A 20,529-nucleotide genomic window follows, 5' to 3' on the forward strand; every position below is an offset into this window, starting at 1 on the left:
CGGCGAACTGCACGAGATGTTGACTCTGCAGAGTCTTAATTAAATGAGGGCACATTTCGCGTTCTTGTTTCTTTTTGGGGGCACCATTTAGATAAAGCAAAGCTTATAATGAGCTGCCCATATTTGTGTATTTATTATTTTAAATTTACTTGCAATTAAAATAAAACTAGTAAAAATTAGGTTAAAAGATTTCTAACTTTATATATAAGTTCAATTTAGATTTAATTATTTAATATTTACATAAAAACTTCAAATATTATTTAAGAAATTGTTACTTGAGGAAAACATGAGATGATGGAAGTGAAGAAAACGGGCTTTGTCATTGTTAAAAAAAAAAGCTGTATGAGTCACAATCTGCAACCCTAATTTCATGATTTTTGTTTTTTAATAAAATAAGAAATATTTATTATCAATTCAAGAGTCCGTTTTCTTCTCATCAATGAAATTTTAGATGGTTTCTATAATTATTTGTTTTTGAAAATTACCATACAATTAACGTGAAAAGATTTTCTTTGTTATAATTCTTACGAAACGCTCTATAATTAAAAACAAAAAATATTGAATTTTATATCCGTCTTCTCAGAACAGTAGTTATTGGAAAAAGGACACATAATTCAGTTTTACGACCACTATCGACTGCTCTCAATCATTGGTCTGTGATGATACTAAAATGATTATAAATACAACACTGTTGATCAATCAATGTTATTTTTCATCTACAAGCATTTACAGATTGAAGTTTGCGGCAACGCAGGTTATTAAATTGATGGATTTAGAATTGCGACACACCAAAATTATATTTTTAAATAAAAGTACAGTAATCTTGTACTAATTAGTTCATTAATTTTTCATACATTCGAAATACCTGCATTGCCAAAGTGTTTGTTTACTGGCTACACACATAAAGCATCAAAGTTTCTTCCGAGAGATTTTGATGATCCATTTTCGAGCGGGCAATCAATCGCTTTAATGGCGCTCTCACGCAGTTTATAATCACTCTGCTCCTTTATGCACACACGATATGCCTTTCGTAATGTATTCCAGCATCAGGCCGGCTAACTTTGTCCGGGAGAGGATGTTTGTGCTTAGAAACGCGCGGGTATCTTTATGGCTGCGATGCATTAATTATTTAATGGGAGCTGATAGCACAAACAGGTGCGTCCAACCTTACTTTACTACTAAATGCCTTTAAGGAAGTAAGTTTTCTCATGGAGTTTGCAGATTATTATTTGATTTTTGGCAAGTTTATCCTTGATAATATAATTTTCATGAGAGCGGCAGTCGATCAACTTGTCTTGCACGCTGATTGATTGGCGCTTCCTCGCGTGACTTGCTCGCTCTGTTTGCGTATCAAGATTCAGTTTGTCCGGTGCACGAAACCAGATCAATTTTACAGTGGACGCCGTTGATTTACTTTTTTAAGTGGGTTTAATGAGATTAATTTGGGAGAGAGACGGAAAAAAGACTGGATATTATATTATAACTCTAACGGCCTGAAATAAGCGTTTGATTTTTTCACATTAAATCTGTGGTAAAAAGTTAAACGCTTTTATCACGGAATTAATAAATAATTCATCCCAAGGTGTTCTCTGATTTATTTTTTATTCATCTTATATCCTTTAATTAGCGTTTAGGTAATTAGATTGGCGCTGTTTGACGGGCCCTCCTTTTTTAATATGATTAATTTTGAAGGATATAATTTTCTCAGCTGCTTGTTTTTGTCTTGTGTTTCAGAATGTTCGCTCGCATCGTTTCAAAATGTGCAAAGGAAGCAGAGGATTCCTTTCGTGTTCCTGCCGATGAAAGGACAGATTATCCATCCCAGCTCCGATATCGCTTTTAATGGTGGGTAAACTGTTTATTTAATTTTTTCCTTAATATATAATATAAATATGAACACATAATTGAATGGGCAATTTAAAAACATCAAATCTCAAGTATATGTTTTTTAATGTTTGGATTTTGATAAATTACATATTTTTACAAACCATTTATTTCATAGTTCAATAAAATTACAATAAATTTTAATGTATAATATAAATTAAATATTCTAAAAACTATTTTATCCCAATTTTTTTTTTTTTATTTCGTAAATAAACTTACGCCCGGGCTTTTGGACCGCCCTTATTCAATCTACTTTGCAAGTTATTTAATAACTTTTATTGAGAGATAAAATTAAAATGCAAATGTCAATAATTTTAAAAATATTTGCAAACTATTTTAATTGTTATAAAACCTCAATGTTATCCATTTATCAAATAAAATTAAGTTGCATTTACTTATTTTTATATTCGGTCACTAAATTTAAGATAACTCTCTGGTTAAAATTTCTTCCAATTTGCCTGAAACGAATCAAAGCTTTTAAGACGCGTGTAATTGTTGGTTAAAATTCCCAACACGGTTCATTTACGCAGAGTCTCTTGCACTTAGTTTATCAGCAGAAAGCCGTCTTTCGTCTTTTTGTGGCGGTACAGTTATTGAGGAAACTAAACTTGCATTTATTTATCAAAGAGCGGTCGGTCTGGCTGCGCAAGTTGCCCCGACCGTGATTATTACATAAAATGCGGAAGTGCGAGTGGTCGTCGTCGGACGAGAGTGAATGCACTTGATTTTCAAGAGCCTCTAAACTCTTACAAATAATAATAATACACACACCCGTCTCTGTACATAATTCTCCGGGAATTAAACCCAACCGGCCGGTCTCGTCCGCGATCGAGCGAGAGAGACGAGCAGGAAAGTGCAATGGACCACGAAACTTGTTTCCTGCTACCGCTCTATGTCATGAAGTATTTCACGTGCGGCGATGCATTATTCAGAACCGGCTCTGCGGAGCCAACGCGTGCCTCCATAACCCCTTTGCTAATGTGCAATAACAAACGGGCAGCGCGTCTGCATGACTCTCAGACGCCAGATGATGCCTCACAAAGGCCATTCACACTTTCCCTCGTACGGTACTTGTTTATTCACCATTTTCCGATTCGCCGGTTTTATATTAATTTATTCTAGCAAAAAAGGTTTTTTATAAGTTTTAGTTTACTTAACAAATTATTTTAGCCAAAAACTCTTTAAAATTTTATAATTTTGTTTGAATCATTTGAATAAATTTTTTTAACTTTTTTATTTTAAAATTATTTTTTATAATTTTGATTCATGTTCAATTATTAAAAAATTTGAGAGCTCGGTATTTTTTAGAGTTTTTTTATTTTTCAATTTTTATAAATAATAGGTACTTCAATTAGTTATCAATTACTTCATGAAATCAGAAAATTATTCGATGAAAAAGTCTTTTACTTTTATGAATACAATAATCTATAATTATATTATTAAATAAATAATACTTGGTTAAGACAAATACTTATTTTCTGCTTCTAAACTAAAATTTGAGACCCGAAAGTCATCATTTTCTTTTTAAGTAATGACTTTCCACTGTTCTATGTATTAAAAAAAACATAATGATTAAGAGTTATTTTTCACATCTTCTTCTCCAGAAGTGTGGATAAATTACTTTCCACTCTTGCAGAGATCCGCTGCATTTATCGCCATCACAGATCTGGGCGAGAACGCCCAAATTTCTCTCCAACATGTGATCTGAGACCGTTAAAATTTTCTATGCCAAATCGCTTTTTCTAATCCGTGTCAGAGAAATATTAATCACACCAAACAGAACACCATAACAAACATCAGCGAGTAACATATTTTATTTTTTGAATCCTCTTCTTTCACTCGAAAGGCATGCAGGTTTCCTGACGACGGGATATATCATGAATTTTGACAAGTGCAGGTTTTGGGAATTAAAATCAAGCAAGAAGTGCGGCTTAACTGGGCCAAAATGGATCCTTGTAGATTAATCGTTTCAAATCTATCTAGATCAGCGCTAATAGAAAAGAACACTTGATGTGATGTTGATTTTAATATGTAGCTGTTGGTTTTCAATAAATACATAATTCATTCATAATTTACCATTAATATATTTTTTTATAAATAAAATAAAAATTTATTTATTTTATTTATTATGCTTTAATTGTTAATTTTTTCAAATTGAGACATATTTCTTATTTAAAAATTTTCCATTTTTCGAAAAAGATTTTCAAAAATAAAATAGTGAAATATGAAAAGAAACATAACTATAATTAAATAATTTTTTATAACGTGGAAGCCATATAAGCCCTTGTCAGGTATAAAATATAATACTGAAATTGGAAAATGCTTGCCAAAGATGAAATTTTTAAAAAGTACTTTTACTTGTATTAATTTACTCTAAATTTATTTTTGTTTATTACTGAAATTTTTTTACGATATTCCAAAGTTTTTGGTTAAAAAATTGAATCTGTTTTCTCAATCATTTATTTATACAAAAACTTAAGAAAACAGTAAATTAATATTGTATTTCTGACACACCTGTGCAAATAATTTTTATTTTATTTTGGCTCATTACGAGGAAACTGGTTAGCTCTATTAATCTTATGTATCAAACGAAAGGAAAATAATTTTAAATTAAATGATATCACTGGAACAAAAATTATTGCACTGCGGGTATAAACAGATGTATAATAATATCAAATATTTATTAGGACCACTTTGAGAGTCGTACTTGTATAGAGGCTGATAGTGACCGTGTCGAGTAGACTTGTTTACTCGTCGCTCATGCACAATTACCCAAATAGCGCGACATTGTGTATTGCAGGCGCAATAAACTCTCACGACGGACGAACACGCTCTCTATATATGAAAATTAGTTTTGTTGTCTCTGCTGCCGCTTGCCCGTTTTGATAGCGTTCAAAATTATTCTAATGGTCGGTAGAGGGAAAATATATGTAAAAGCACAAACACATTTATACACGGAAACAGTTACGGCAACGATTTTTCGTCCGCGCCGATATGTCGCAGTGCGAGCCGCGATTTATTTATTTCATGCGGAGGCAATTTGTGTGAATCCACGCGTTGCTTTTAACTGCCTTATGTAATTGAGTGACGCGGAAGTTGCTTTCAGACCGGCCGACGAGAGCAAAATAAATGCACTTGATGCGATGCTGGTAGATTTAATATGCAAATGACTTTTTTTGGTTTATGCATTAGTGAAATCCCTCAAGATCGATAGACAAAATGTTAGAGATTTATTTCATAAGAAAGCAGTTTAATGATTTTGATGCCTGACTATTATAAAAACTGGATTATGAAAACTGTAAAATAATACTGATATTTATAAGAGATAATGTTCTTATCTTGTAATTAATGGATTTGGAGATTTAATGCCAAGATTTATTGCGAAATGCACTTAATTTATTAATTATTTGAGTAAAATTTTTAAATTAGTAAAGCAAAGCACAGAAAGGAGACCGAATTTGGGATTTTTAATGAGTTATAACAGGAAAATAAATGATTTAACAATTCAAATGAGGGGAACTGCACAATTTAAAAAATTTGAAGTGTATGAAATGAAGTTTTGTTTCAAGATTTTTTTAATTATGTTTTTAATGGTCAATTTCTACAAAACGTGACTTTATAAAATGTTCTTAGAATTTATGAATGGTTAAAAATATTGATTCAAAGTCTTAAATTTTTAAATTAATTAAAATATATTAATTTGTATTATTTTAAATATTGAAGAATTGTACTCCGATGAGGTATTCGCAATAAACTATTTAATGCCTAAATAAAGGGACTTTATTGTCTGGAACGGCCTGCCACGTGCCCTTTCTATTTTTTTTTTCAGTTTAAAAAAAAGGTATTACAGTTTACGATAAAATTGATGAATATTAATTGTTACGAAAAAATAATACTTGGTAATGATATATGATTGCATATTATCTGATATTGGAAAAAATGAAACGCCTCTAAAAAATTTGATTCTTGATAATATTTCACAGAAATTTATGACTGGTTAATCATGGTCCTAGAAGAATTTGGTCCCATAAAAGTCAGTTCGGCTGAGCTTCTATTTTTTGCCTCTTCCATCAAAGAGACCGCTTTCCAATGAAATACAAAATCGATTTTATTTTTTATTAATTTGCAGCCGACGTGGGCGAGGATCCAATCTGCGTGGTCTCCAGTGCCCAATTCCTGACCAGAAGTGGCTGGCTCGAACTGCGCAATACCTCGGACACGGAGCCTCCCCTGCGACTGTTTCGTGACCAGCGACACACCTTCCTGCAGGTGAGATAGAAAAAAACTGCTTTCTCGCCCAATGCATTTAAAGTGGTCCGATTAGCCACGAAAATGCGACATAAATAACTAAGCAAACGGGACAATTTTCATTTCATATTTCCAGTAAAAATAATAAATTTTTTCCACCAACCGGGATTTGTTTTATCTCTTGGCAATGAATTGAAATATGACAATAAAAAAGTCGCACGAAGAGCGTGATTGTCGGATTCAATTTTGACCACCTGCCAAAAGGCAAAAACCGCTGCAGAGCGGCATTCAAATCAAGATTACAATTAGTTGCAATCCTTACGTCATGCGTAAAATAAATTAACAGTAAAACAGATGCACGTCGGGACGGTCAGTTGAAGCGTTATTTAATTGTGTGCAGTACGTGTGTGCGAGCTGCGGCGGCACACGCGCTTCGTAGATGAGAGAAAGATGGTCATGTATAGAAAAAAAAATCCATTTTTTTTTTTTGCCTAGCGGATATTGTGTGCGCGTGCATAATAAAATAATGACGCGAAGACGCATAATGAGCGAATGATCATTTCGCGCCGCAGATTTACAGCTAGAACGAATTAAGAAAAGAGCTCAAGCGTGGTCACTCTGATTTATTAAGCACTGCCTTTCAGTAAAATTATTTTAATATTAAGAAAAATAAATTAATACGAATAATTTTAGTTATGTTTTGATAAATATCATCAAAAAACTTATGTTTAAATAAAATTTAAATATATATTTAAAAAGTCTATTATTATAACTGATTTATTTGTTGTTTATTAAATATTTACGTATAATAAAAAATTTTAAAAGTTAAAATATATTTTTTTTCCAAAAAAATGTTAAAAAATTATCTTTGTATTAAATACAGAAACTAAATTAAAAAATAATTACACAAATACTTATTTTATATTTAAATATTAACAGATATTTCACTGAACTAAGATCTGAGGCCTGTAACGCTCATAACTCTTTACTCTCAACGTGGAAATCAAATTAAACTAGAGGATCTAAATAAAATATGCGTTAATTTACACTGAGAAAATAACGCACAGAAAATTCTTGAATGAAATTTCCAACAAAGGCTTAGAAATGCTCCTTTAACAACTAAAAATTATGTCATCACAATTTATTTTTTGTTGCCAATAATATTTACTGATATTTCACTGCCCATAATAAGAAAACTTCAAAGTTGATATATGATTTACTGCAATAAATTTATACGTCATTTATGTTAACGAAATTGGAATTGTACTTGAAAGATAAAAATACAAATTATCAAGCAATGAGAAATAAATCCATAAGAAATAATTTAATAAAAAATATAACGATGCAAAATGAAACTTATTGCTCAAAATTTTCTTAAAAATATACTTTATTATTCCATTATTGATCAATTTTTAAATTCCACTCGATTTTTATAATGTGAATAAAAAATCTATTCAATTCAATTTCAGTGGCTGGGCGAGCAGGACCTGCGTTTCGGCATGGAGGGACGAATCCTCTTGGCGCGGCTGATGTGCAAAGACCCCAATGGCGTGCACCATTCGTCACCGACCGACGACGGCCTGGGCGTAATAACGCACACCTTTTCAACTCCGTGCATCGCTTTCAGAGTGGCTGGATCGCAGGGTAAGCTTCTATATTTTTTTATGCTGTTCATTAATTATCCGGATTTGAAATAAAAAAGAACCGTCGCCTTCGGGCTTGTGGCTTTTGAACGGCAATTATGTTTCTCAACAAATATTTTTTTCTCTGTAATTCAGGCGCGCGAGAGGTGATGTTCACGTCAGACTACTCGCTGGCCGGCACCGGCGGCCTCCTGCACGGTCTGATGAACCACGAGAATAGGACCAGTGGCCTGAGCACCCTTGAATACCTCGCAGTCGGTCTGTGCATTATGCTGCTGTGCTTAGTGTACGCCACTTCGGTCATTGTCTACATCCACGTCAGGCGCGTCCGGAGAAAGAAGAAGCGGTCGAGGAACGAGTCCGGAGACGAGTAAGTCCCGTGCGAATTAAATTTTGTTTATTCTTCGTCTCGGCGTGGAAACCGCGAGCTCTTGTTCCACTCGATTATCAGAGCGTTCTTTCAAAAGTAAAAAACCACGCCGACGCCAATTGTCACTTTTCCGACCGATTTGCGTTGTGCAGAATGAAAAACCGTTTGAATTATCTGCCTTTAGAGTAATTGAGGATCTCATCATTTATTTGATTGTTGTCATTGCTGACTAACTCCAAAACAATTACAAGGAAGATATGTAATTGATCCATCCAAACCTTCCATTAAATTGGGTTAATTAAAAAATCAATCACATTTCACATATTCCATATTACGACAAGATTGATATTTATATTGAAGTTTTTGGAAACTAATGCGCAACTGTTGTTATATATATTTATTTATTAAAATGAAAAATTTACCAATTTAAATAATTTTAAATAATTAAATATTATAATTTAATTATATAAATAAAATTGTTTATTTTATTGCAAAAATACATAAAAAAAATAATTTTTATAAAGTGAGATATTATTTATTAAATCTATAATTAATTCTATATGATTATTAAATGAGGCAATATTGGCTTTTTGTAAATTTTTTTGATGATAATTTAAAATAGTCTGCTAGAAATTATCATTTGTTTCTATTTTTCTCAATTAATTAATTATTATTTATCGTAAGCACACATAACTCAGAAAAATGTAATTTGTAAGTGTATTAACGGTACGTGGGTATAAATTGCCCTATTAAATCACACCGTGTGGCCTTATCTGAATTGTCAAATAAAAAACAGAATTGCACAAACAGTTTGCGTTAGATGGCATGGATGATAATTTTCCAATTATCGATACGGGTAATACTGTGTGTATACGACGCGCTTGAAAAGTATCAAATCTGCATCAATCTCCGGTGCGATGATGCATAAAATAATAGCAGTCAGCATCATTAGCGTCTGTGCACCTGCAGTGCATGAATAAATAATTCATGCAGTGCAGACACCTTTCTTTCGCTCTCTCGTCGTCAGTCGGGATATCATTTTTGCGCATAAATAGCTTCATCAGCGTAATTAGCAATTAGAGGCTGCCTATTAAAAGCGCGTTTGAAAGGCGAGCTTTCATGCTCAATTTGATATTTTATATTCTGTTGCAGCAGCGACTCGGAGCGAGGTCGCGGCAACGGCGGCTACGGCCACCGCACCGAAATGAACTTGATGAGCGAGGGTGTCGTTAAGAACAACCCCCTCCTGATGGCTTCCGCCGGCATCGGCAGCGAAAATTTCACCAAGCTGCCCAGTTTGTTCCACAAGGCGGCAAGGAGCATCCGTCTGCCGCGGGGCGACCTGCCTGAAAGTATGGAGCGCGATGAGGAATCGTCGGCTGACGAGGAAGTAGCGCAAAGTTCTCCTCGGTCTCAACACAGTGGCGGGCGCCCCAACGTTGACAATTCCTCTCCTTTGATGGTAAAATTGTCAAATTAATAATGCTCTAGTGAGATAAAAATGTCACATATATTCAAATGTACTATAAGTTTTACACAGCAAATAATTAAATTTAAAAGTTTCGTACAGTTAAAATTTTTTATTATTTCTTGATCTTTTGAGGGATTTGAATTTTGATGAAATAAAATTTCTTCATTTTCATATTTAATTTCATTTGAGTTTTTAAAGAATTTAATATAAAATTAATTATTTTCAGAATAAGATCTCTGAAATAAAGGTGCAAATCCACCCAGAATCGAGCAGCTCAAACGAGCCAGGGTCCAGTTCTTCGGGTGATGAAAACCAGCACTCGCCGAACCTGCAGACTACTGGGATTTACACGCTTACTCTTCAGCCACCAACAGAGAGTGGCAGTCTAGAGAGGCATCCTGGTGAAAGTGTTTCGATCGTCGAGACTTTGGATGAGGCGAATGGCAGAGATGGACGAGACTATTCTTTTTTAGGTTAGTATTTAAAAAAAACCTAATTACATTTAATACATTCAATAAATTAGAATTGAACCTTAAAAAAATAGGTCAAATCTAAGCTTATCATGCACAAATCTAAGATTTTTTAATTAAAAATTTCCTCATTTTGTTAACAGGAGGCCGTCATACATTTAACTCATCTGGAATGGGCCTGCCTGAATCAGAATCCGGCTGTAATGGCGCCTGCAATGGCTCCCAGTCCCACTCAGGTCATCTCCTTGGTGGCAGGAAGAAATTGTACTTCAATCCTGCCTACTTTGATCCGGAAATGCTGCAGTCACCACCACCAGCTGCCGTTGAATTTTTGCAAAAGCTCAGAGAAGTCGTGGCCATGTCAAAAATAAAAATCGCGGCCAAGAAATATAACCCGAGTCTCATGGGTATTCCTGAGGAAGGAAACTCAATTGTTTCTAGCAGAACCAGTCAGAGCGTCAACGGGTACACCAAACAAGAAAATTGGCGAGTCGATGCAACTCCCGCCGGTGAAGGAACGTCCGCTTGTTTGCCTCCAAGTCTGGATGTCTGCGGTAGTAAACAGCAAACAATCAGGAGGTGGTTGGAGGATTTGGACTCTGGAGAGCCTGTCGAAGACCAAGTTGAAAACGAGTCCGTGGAAAAAGAACCTGAACTCCCTCCAATGGTGAAGGAACCGTCCATTGAGGCACCGAAGAAGCCCGCCAGGGTCAACACGAAGCCGCCCCAGCCCAAAAGACTGATGGACGCGGTCATAAAAGAACTAGTTCGTGAAAGAGGTTTGCTTGGTGAGGACGTGCCTTCAAGTGAGACCACAACCAGTGGAGAAAAGTCTCTGGAAAGCACACAGAATGAAGCAGAGGAAAATCCTTATGAATTGATCGCAGTTAGTCAGCCTACGACGGAAACTCCTAACAAGAGGCCGCCGCTAATGATGTACTGCCTGCCCGAGTTGTTAGCCAAAACATCCGGCTACAATTTGGTTAGTGAGGTTTACGTCAATGACGACTACAGTTGCAGCAGCAACCAGTCTTCCTCATCAAACTCCACAATCAACCGACACACAATCAAACAAAGGCCACCAAAGAATTCAATTGGTACCCCGTCGGACACCTCATCTCCAACTTCCTCTGTTTCTGAACAGTTGGAGAACAATGCCGAAGCAGAGAACTACCCCGGTAGTTTGACAATCAAATTGCCTGAGGCGCCAGCACATGAATATGTAGAGAGGCGAGAGGAGGATCAATTTGAACCAGACACTCTGGACCGGAATAGAAAGAACTCTAAGCACAGCCTCCATGAAAATGAGAACTTATGTGCCGACTCTTTGGAAAGACCGATGAAAATTCAGTTGAAAAGCTCTGGAAGTTTCTTCGCTGATGCCATGCACGAGCAGCATTCTTGGGGTTCATCAGTTGACGTTTGGGCCTATGGCGAGGCAAAGAAGAGAAGAGGCCCTAGCAGTATATCTGACTTGAGGAGCAACAACATCGCAATTCTCCCTAACCTAGGAAATTCCCAAAATACAGGTTTCGGAAGCCTGAGAGAAATCTTTGAGGCAAAACGCCAGCAGCAGATGATGATGCAGTTTGAAAATATTCTCGCAGGGCCACCTGGTGATTTGGGCAAAGGCAGAGCTGCCAGATCTCTAATTGCGCCAAATGAAATGCGGATCCGAGCCAACGGCATGGGACAAGCGTCCATTGACGACATCAGGCAAATGATGTGGAGTGCCACGCCTGAAGTTTTGCCCAGGCCGAAGCCGAAACCCAAGAGGCAGCGGACGGCAGACGGATCTGCATGTCCTCCCACGCCTCCGCCGCCGGTGCCACCCTCCATCGGCAGCATTCCTCCTTCTCTACCTCCAAAACAGAAACACAACCACACCAGCAATCCTCCTCTTCCGCCACGTGAACCAACCAAGCCAGTCCTGCCCCCGAGTTTGCCGCCAAAAAACTTGCGGGGCTGCAGAAGTCCACCTCAGACGAAGAAGCCGCCGCGTCAAATGCCGCCACAACTCCCGAACCTGATTACGAGCCACTCTGCCCTCCACAGGGCTTCTGCGGACAGCGAAGAGGATGATCACAACGAAACCAAGGAGGGCAACTTGGGCAAACGCGTGGAGGGCTCCATCAACAACGCTTTTTCCAAGTGGAAAAAGACCAAGTGGGAGCAGGAGACGAGCATCAAAATGCCGAACAGACCTGGAGACTCTGGCTACCTCAGTTCCGACAGCAACAACTCTCTGAAAAGGGTAGCTGACGAGATGCGGGACCAGAGCAGCGAGGACGAGGGCGAGTCTCTCTGCGAGGCTGGAAGCGAATCTGGCGCTGAGAGTGTGGGTACTGATTCCTTTTTTTACAATAAAGCGAGACCACAAGACTCTGTCAACTTCGGCGAGAAAAGGCGCGAAGTGAATGTTCTGCTGCCGCACGTGAAGAAAAAGCAGCCGCCGCCACCACCGAAAAGGGTCAACAGCAAACTCGAGCCCCAAGTACTGCAGAAGAATAATCTCGTCCGAACTAATTTAAGTGCCAAGTATGGCTTGTAAAAAACTCATATAGTCATAATAGTATTTTGTATATACTCTGTAAATAAAGGGGAAAATACCCTCCTTGAAATTAATACAATTTAATTTGTAAATAATATGCTCAATTCAATGTATTATGCCTAAAAGCATATATTTGTGATCTATGAAGAGCGGGAGATATTTTTAAATGTGTTTAAATTTATACCACAAAATTTATTAACGTTGATTATTTGAGTAGATTATAATCCAAATAAAATGAAATATTATCAAGAAATATTTTTCTTTATTTTGATACCATTCATTTTAATTCTAATTTGCTTCTTTATATAAAAGTTTTCATACAGAAAAAAGTAAATTTGGTTTAATACATTTATGCCTATTATAATAAAACATATAAAATAACTTAAAATGACACTAATTTTGATCTGCTAGCCTGCTTAGAAATTAAAAATTAACGTTTTAATTGCTTGGAATCAGTCTGCAAGGAAAAAAAACTTGAAGCAATGAAAAAAAGAAATTTTTTGTTTAGCTCTGCAAAAGACGGGCACGCGACGACAGCCTCTCAAATAATTCACGAGAGCGAGCGCGGCACACACGCTCTCTGTTGAGAGTGAGATTTGTGACGTGATAAGTCACGTAATTAATTTGCTTTTCAATTCTGGCACACGTGTGTGTACGAGTAGAGGTGCAGGAGAGGCGCCTCTTCTCCGAGTGCAATATGTGTGTATCTTTGCCATATATCGCTGGCTGTATGTTATTAATATAGTGTGCGGTGGCGGAAAATTGCCACCGAGGAAACCACTTGCTGTCACCAGCTGTGTGTGTTCAATCTTGCACGTGAAAATGCTTTGGCTGTGTGAGTTAGAGGCGCCATCAGAGATGAATTTTTCTCTCTATATGTGTGCGTCGTCGCGTGTATTAGAGAAGGCACGCTTGCTTTTATAGCCGACAATGCAGCCAAGGAAAAACTCGGTGGATGGCGGAAGTTATGAAAAGCGAGCGAGTGGCACTTTTATCAGCAGTCGGCAAACCCTGCCTTTTTATCACGCATTTGAAAAGCAGACGCCAAAGGAGAAAAATGATGAGAAAATAGGTGCTAAATATACAAATATGTAAGTAAATAACGGAATGAAATCTTGAAGTCCACAGACTGCCAAAAATTATGTAATTTTTTTCATAAAAAAATAGTATACCGGTAAAAATGCATTAATTTTTTTCGAATATGAGCTGATAAAATTCCACATAAAATAGTTTTATTTACAATTGCCGTAGAAGCAAACAAAAGTAAATGTCAAATTATTTTTTTTTATATTGCCTTTGTTTAAAAATTGCAATGATTTTTATTTTAAAATTTTAAATAAATATTTTATTTTATTATTTATTTACATAATAATTCTATTTAAATTTATATATGTGTTGGATAAAATTTTATTTAGTTTTATATAATTTAAATTATATTTGAAAAACTTAGACGATAATTTGAATATAAAACAATTATTCAATAAAAATTTAATCAAAAATATTTATTAAAAAATCACAAAAGCAACAAATGTATACAAATAAAAAAATTTGACTCTATTCTTGCTCCTTTCTCCTTTTCTTGTGGAAATTTTTATTATTATTATTAATTTTTAGTAAAATTTAAATTGATGAAACAAATTAGAATAATACATGATAGACTCGTGAGTTATGAAACTACAAATTTGCCTTTTCAGGTAAAAGAAGCTATTAATAAAAATTTATCCATTAAATACTTACAATTAGTACTTTTCCTTCCCCCCCCCCCCTAATACTCTTTCCTTGTAAATTAATTAGCAAACTTTCTACTAGTTTAATTAATCGCTCTCTTGCCCGATGGCGCAGTACCAAATTCAAATTGCTTCATGCTTGTTCTCTTGGGCAAACTACTTCTCGCACAAGATAGAGAAAAAAAGCTAAAAAAAAACTCGGACTGTGCGCCAAAATCTAGGAAGCATTTTCTTTTTCCGTCCGAGAGCGTCGGATTTTCTCTCTATTGGGTTACGTGTTTCTTGTCGGAGTGGGTCGCTCGAGGAATGGAAAAAAATGAAACTTTTCTCTGGCTGTTTCTTCTCCACTGCGAGCGAGGCAAACGTGCTTTTTCTCGCTGCAAAGCCAAGCAGCTCTCGTTGTCTGCATCAAATGTCGTGTTATCTTTACGGAGCCCATTTCATCCATCGTGTAATTTCAGAGAGAAGCGAGAAAAGTTGCAGCTCGCGAAAATCATAATTGTATCTTACGACACTTTGCGCGCGGCCCCTCTTTTTCCGGCTCGCCCTCGTAAACAATTTCACTGACCATTAACCCTCCCTCCCTTCCTTCCTTTTCGCACACTGGTGGAAATTATTTTTTAATTATGGTCGCCTTTGTGCGGCAAGTGGCGCGCTAACCTAATTTTCAGCGGACCGAGTAAATTGAATTTCGCAACCCTTGGCGGCACAAAAAATTAAAATTAAAAAATTGTAAATGCCACACTTTTAAATAAATTAGCTCAAGTTTTCCACCAAGTTGACGGAAGCGTAAAAATGAAATAACAAAGAAGGACGAAAATATTCATAATAAATTACATTTAAGTCTGTCGTTTGTTGTTCGGAGTAACTTTTTATATTAAACCCTTATCTGGCGATATTGCTGGGCTTGCAGGACGGCGTATAATACCTCCATCCATTCTCATTTGTCTATTTTTAATGCGACATAAAAAGTTTGTGGCACGCATTTCGCATGCTCTTGACAAAAATATGTGTTCCGCCAAGTTTCAGCTGCTCTTAGGAGAATTATTAAAAGTTATTATGCTTGGATGTGCTGCAATTACACCGCCGGATTTACTTCTCCTTGCGTACTTGCGCCAGATTTTTTTTATCATCTTTTTCCTTTTTTCCCTGTGCTCTTTTGAAAAATGTAATGCTTTTTAGAATTCCCTTTCCCGTCGTCGGTGTTGAACATCCGAGGTGTTAAAGAAGTCCTTCCTTTCACAGCTCAAAGGGAATTTATATAAAAAAAAACGGGCGCGCGAAAGGAGAAAGAAAAGAAAGGAAAGGGCCGCGCGTATGAAATTATTTCTCATTGTGCAGCCGAGAGAGATGAAAAGTCAGTGCCCAGCTATAATTTCTGACGGAATTCTCCTTGAAGGAATGCGAAACGTCTCCTAGCTTTTTAATAATGTTTAAGATGGGAAAAGAGAATAAACAAAAGAACAGAGGGAATGTAAAGAAAAGCAGAGTTCTCTTTTGGCCGAGTGGAAGGAAAAAAAGGAGCAGCTGAGAGGAAATGATGAAACGCTCGTGCAGGAAATTGAGATTGATTTAAAAATTCGTTTACCTCTCCAGAACCTTGGCAAACTTTGCAATTTGCGGCTAAAAAATTTCATCTTTTCGAGAAATAGTTTCTTTTTGCGATAATTAGCGCGCTCGTCAAATGAGAGTTTATTTTAGTTTTCGCGCACCTGATGCTCCCTTGCCAATATCGTCTGCTCGATATACCGGCTCGTAAAAGAAGGGACTAAAACCTCGTAATGGACAGGCAGCCTTTCATTATTATTATTATTATACGCACTACGTAAATGAGCTTAGCACCGTCGCGCGTCGGGCAAAACTCTAATTATGGCTTAGTCGGCGGAAAAATTTCCGTGCTGAATTATATTTTACGCTCGCCGGTAATGGGCAATAACATTGGCGAGCACCGGCAGCTCCTCGAGATTTTTTCCGCCTGCCAACCCTTTAAGCCGATACCCTTTGTCACGTTAAGCCAGTGACTGCAAGGAGCACGAGGACGCAGATGCTTAAATTTCAGTTGTTGTTTCATGGATTTGACCCGTTCATTATGAACAGACTGACAGATTAAACAACACTGGAATTTTTTTTTGAATAAATTTTATGGATAAGGTTAAATTCAAAAAATGTTTTGCATACGTTTTGTAAATTGTAAAGGTGCAATTTTTCAATTATTAATTTATTTTGAGTTATATAAAATGATAATTGGTCATTTTCAACTTGAAAAATACGTTCCATGTGCAGGAATTATTGTAAAATAATATTTTTAATTTTTAAATGATTTAATTTTGAGGTTTTTTCATAATATAACTATAATAATTCACCTTGTTTAAATTAAAAATTTGTTTTGTAACAATAATTCTATTTTCTGTTACAAATAATTATAAAAACATAAATTAATTAAAAAATTTATAAATTTCTTAAAATAAAATTAATAAGAAAAAATGCTTATAATATTGAAAGTTTTATGTAAACACTAATATTTTATTGTATATAATTTAACAATAATTTAAATTTACAGCACAATATAGCTTTTTTTCTCAGATTTTGCTACGTGTACTATTTTCCAATTAATGCGTGATGTGGCGGTCGTAAATCCGCACGCCATGATTTATTTTAACAAGTTTAATGCGCCCTTCGGGATTTGAGGAAGGCGAAAAACAGCAGCAAGGGATGAAAGTTGCAGCCTCTCGCTGCACACTGCAATTTATGATAGATGGAACTCGCGCGGATGCAACGGGGAAAATTTGTGTTTTACTGCTCGGACGAGGGTGCGTCATGAATAACAATCGGCCACCCGGGTAAAAACGCCGGATTCGGAGGCAAATGCAGAAAGAGAGAGAGAGCGACGGAGACATAAAATTCGCATCAAAAGACTTTTTTATACTGCGCGCGTTCGAAGCTGTAAAATATTAACATATATTTGCAGGGAATGCGAAATGAAGTGCGTCGGTGAGACTGAAGAACGAGTTCCTTATATACTGGAAGAAATTTCCCATAAAATAAATTCACGTTCCATTTTATGTTCCATCCTATAATGAAAGAGGAATATAACAATAAAATTAAAAATTAAATTACACAATCATTTTATTCCCTAAATTCTAAATAGTTCCCAGATTATTGGATAATTGAAGTTGATTTATTTTTAATTTTTTGAAAAAAAATTATTGTACTAATTAATGCACTGAACAATACATAAATAATTCTTGAATAAGGGACAAATTTAATTAATTAAGTTATAGTACTTGATTTCTAAAGAGAGAAATGTCAACTTTAAATAACAGATTTTACAAATTTACGAAAATACTTTTTGGTGATCGTTTTGATTCTATTGTAATTCCATTTTTAATATTTGTATTCATCAAAATAATTAAAAAAGGACCTCTTTGATAACAGAACCAAAGTAAAAAAAAAATATAATTTGAAGCTATATTAATAAAGAATAAATATTATATAAATTTAATTTCAATAAAAAAGTATTTAAATAAATAATTTAAGATATAAAATGGCAAAAAATAAATTTAACTAAAACTGAAATACTATTTAATTTAAGTTTAAAAAAATTATTATTAGCAATTTTTTTAAATAAATGAAATTTTGCTACCATATTTAAAACTGCTGCCAATTTTTTTCAACAAATACAAACCAGGACGGCAGGGAAACAGTAGAAATCGACACTTTCCTCTCTCCTAATTGACGTTTAGAAAGGCAGCGAAGGGAAACAAATTTTGAAATATTCCCCGGAAAACGTGTCCAAACGACTGAAGTTGCTCGTCTCCACGGGACGGAAGCGGTGGCACTCTTTGAGTCCCAAAAGAGCAAAGGCGTCAGACCCAAAGACTTTTTCTTGTTTGGTCCAAGTAGAGGCGATCGATGCTTAGCTGCTCGACACACCAAATTCGCAATCTTGCTGATGTTAATGCTGGTGGGACTTGGAGCGAATTATTTATCAACTCCTCAGCAACAGCAGCAGTTTCTTCACCTGCGTCGACCGAAGTTGCTCTTTGACCTGGTGGGGAAAAGTACGAAGAAGAAAGAAGAGAGCGAGGCGGCGTTATTCTGCGGGGGTAATTTATCAACATGCCAATACCGTCAGAAGTTAGGAAGCGTGTAATTTAATAAATAGATGGTGGCATTTCACTTCTTTTCTTGGCGCGCCTTATTTATGGGTTTACCAAGAACTCCTCCTCCGACGCAGTCACCTTCCGTCGACGGCGCAAATTGAAATTTAAGGGATGACGGTGGAGTACAATTGCTCAAGAGTATGCTGGGGGAAATAAGTCGGTCAACACCAACTTCAATAAATCGTTGCGAAAGAGCAAGTTTTGACTTTATAATTAAAACTTTCGTTTGAAATGTGAATTTCAATAATTAAAATAAATATTTGCATTTGGTGATATTTGGAAAGTTTTTAAAAATATTGTCAAATGGAAATTTTTCTCCAAAATAATAAATAAAATAATTTTTAATCTGGAAGTTTAATTGAATTAATTTAATAAATGCGTTTTGAAGTGGTCTAAATTGTAGTCTTTTTCCAGCATAATGTTTAAGTCAAATTTCAACCTACATAAAAATTTCCAATTTCAAAACAATCCGATTCATGCCAATTTCCAGGCTTTACATCGTTTGAGCTGAAGGAGGAAATTTTCAATTCACATAAAATTTTTATCAATGACTAATAAACAAATTAATTTTATTATAAACGTGTTATATTTATTTTACTTTCAACTAAAGTTATTTTTTTACTTTATTTTGCATAATATTATTTAGTGTTAAATAAATTTATATATTATGTTTATTTTAATTCTGGTTGTTTATTTAGATGATAATACAATGAAATGCGGATTCTATTTAAATAGAGGGTAAAGAAAAAAAATAAGTATATTCAAGGCTGCCTGAAAATATTTATTGCATTCGGCCAATTTGGTCATTATCTGAAGACTCAGAAATGCCTTTTTAATTAAATAAAATATACGTACATATATAATGAGTTTAAATAAATGAAATGCTAGTTAAATTAAGCAAAATTTTTTCTTTTCTTTTCTAATTTACAATTAATTCAGGTGCACTAGTTTGCGCGTCCCTCGCTGTCTCTGCCGCTAATTAGATTCATTGCGCTAGTCAAAGTCGTCTCGGGAGACATATTGCCATTAGTCTTATTGTCGCGATCGTGACAGGAGCGAGACAAAACAGGGCGGAACGCAAATAATTAGGCAAAGATGGGCGCTGTGTGCAAATAGGAGCCTCTTGCTCGGCTGCTCAGGATGTGTACAGTGTTTGTTTGTACATTATGTAGGTAGACGCATAGTGTATTGTGTTTGCGACACGGGCGAAAACACAGCCAAACTTTAGGCAACTCGCACTAATGATCCGATGTGAAGTTCAGCCGCACATATTCACATTCAACTTTTCGTCGAACATGTAGACGACGACGCAAGTCTCGTCAACAAAGCCCGTAATGTCTGGATTGTACTTTAATTAGTTCTCATTCGATTAATTACTAATTATAACAGTCTGGAATGATCTGAAAATTAAATAACGTGTCTTTTTGAAAACAGTCTCATTGAAAGCAAATTTATTTCAGTTTTCTTGGTAAAAATTAAATTATGATTTAATTTCATAATTTCTTGTACCTAAAGGTAAGTTAATTAAAGTATAAATTGTATAAAGTAAGCGTGATCTGGGCTAAAACAATAGCAAAAATATTATTTCGTAATAAAATATAAAAAAGTTTTTAATACAAATATTAATATATTTTTAGAAATAAGGCACTTTGTTTCAAAACATTCACATGATATCATGAGACCTGGTTGAACTTGCACTTGTGCATGTGAAACAAAATCTCTTGCCGTGTCATTTAGATTCCGTGCAGATCTGAAATGTGAAGGGCTGCTCAGTTTTGCTGCTCGGATGGCCTGATGGGCCGGACCCATTTGCTGCAGAGCGACCCTTCCGTATGTACGTAATGTACATGACGGCGCCGTGTTGAAACATTAATGACCACCACCGACTCTCTGACACAACACACTCTTCAGCTTGCGAGCAATGAACCCTTCCTTCTCGCACTCGGAACACAGACACCCGTGTCCGTCGTCCTGAAATATACATTTTACAAAAGAGATTGAG

At 35.6% G+C, this 20,529-nt stretch overlaps 1 protein-coding gene across 2 annotated transcripts in view; it reads left to right on the plus strand.

The window, feature by feature from the left end:
• The window catches only part of LOC132201215 (uncharacterized), a 41,861-nt gene extending 28,982 nt beyond the window's left edge, over nt 1–12,879 (plus strand). For both annotated transcript variants that reach the window (XM_059627202.1, XM_059627203.1), the window contains exons 4-10: nt 1,735–1,845; nt 6,014–6,153; nt 7,602–7,776; nt 7,911–8,145; nt 9,298–9,607; nt 9,843–10,089; nt 10,230–12,879. In XM_059627202.1, the coding sequence (XP_059483185.1) occupies nt 1,735–1,845; nt 6,014–6,153; nt 7,602–7,776; nt 7,911–8,145; nt 9,298–9,607; nt 9,843–10,089; nt 10,230–12,637 (3,626 nt within the window). In that variant the 3' untranslated portion in view covers nt 12,638–12,879. The remainder of the gene's footprint in view (nt 1–1,734; nt 1,846–6,013; nt 6,154–7,601; nt 7,777–7,910; nt 8,146–9,297; nt 9,608–9,842; nt 10,090–10,229) is intronic.
• Nucleotides 12,880–20,529: the final 7,650 nt, after the last annotated feature.

Source organism: Neocloeon triangulifer, unplaced genomic scaffold, assembly GCF_031216515.1.
Source record: "Neocloeon triangulifer isolate White Clay Creek 2 clone unplaced genomic scaffold, ASM3121651v1 ptg000014l, whole genome shotgun sequence".
In the NCBI taxonomy this organism is placed as follows: domain Eukaryota; kingdom Metazoa; phylum Arthropoda; class Insecta; order Ephemeroptera; family Baetidae; genus Neocloeon; species Neocloeon triangulifer.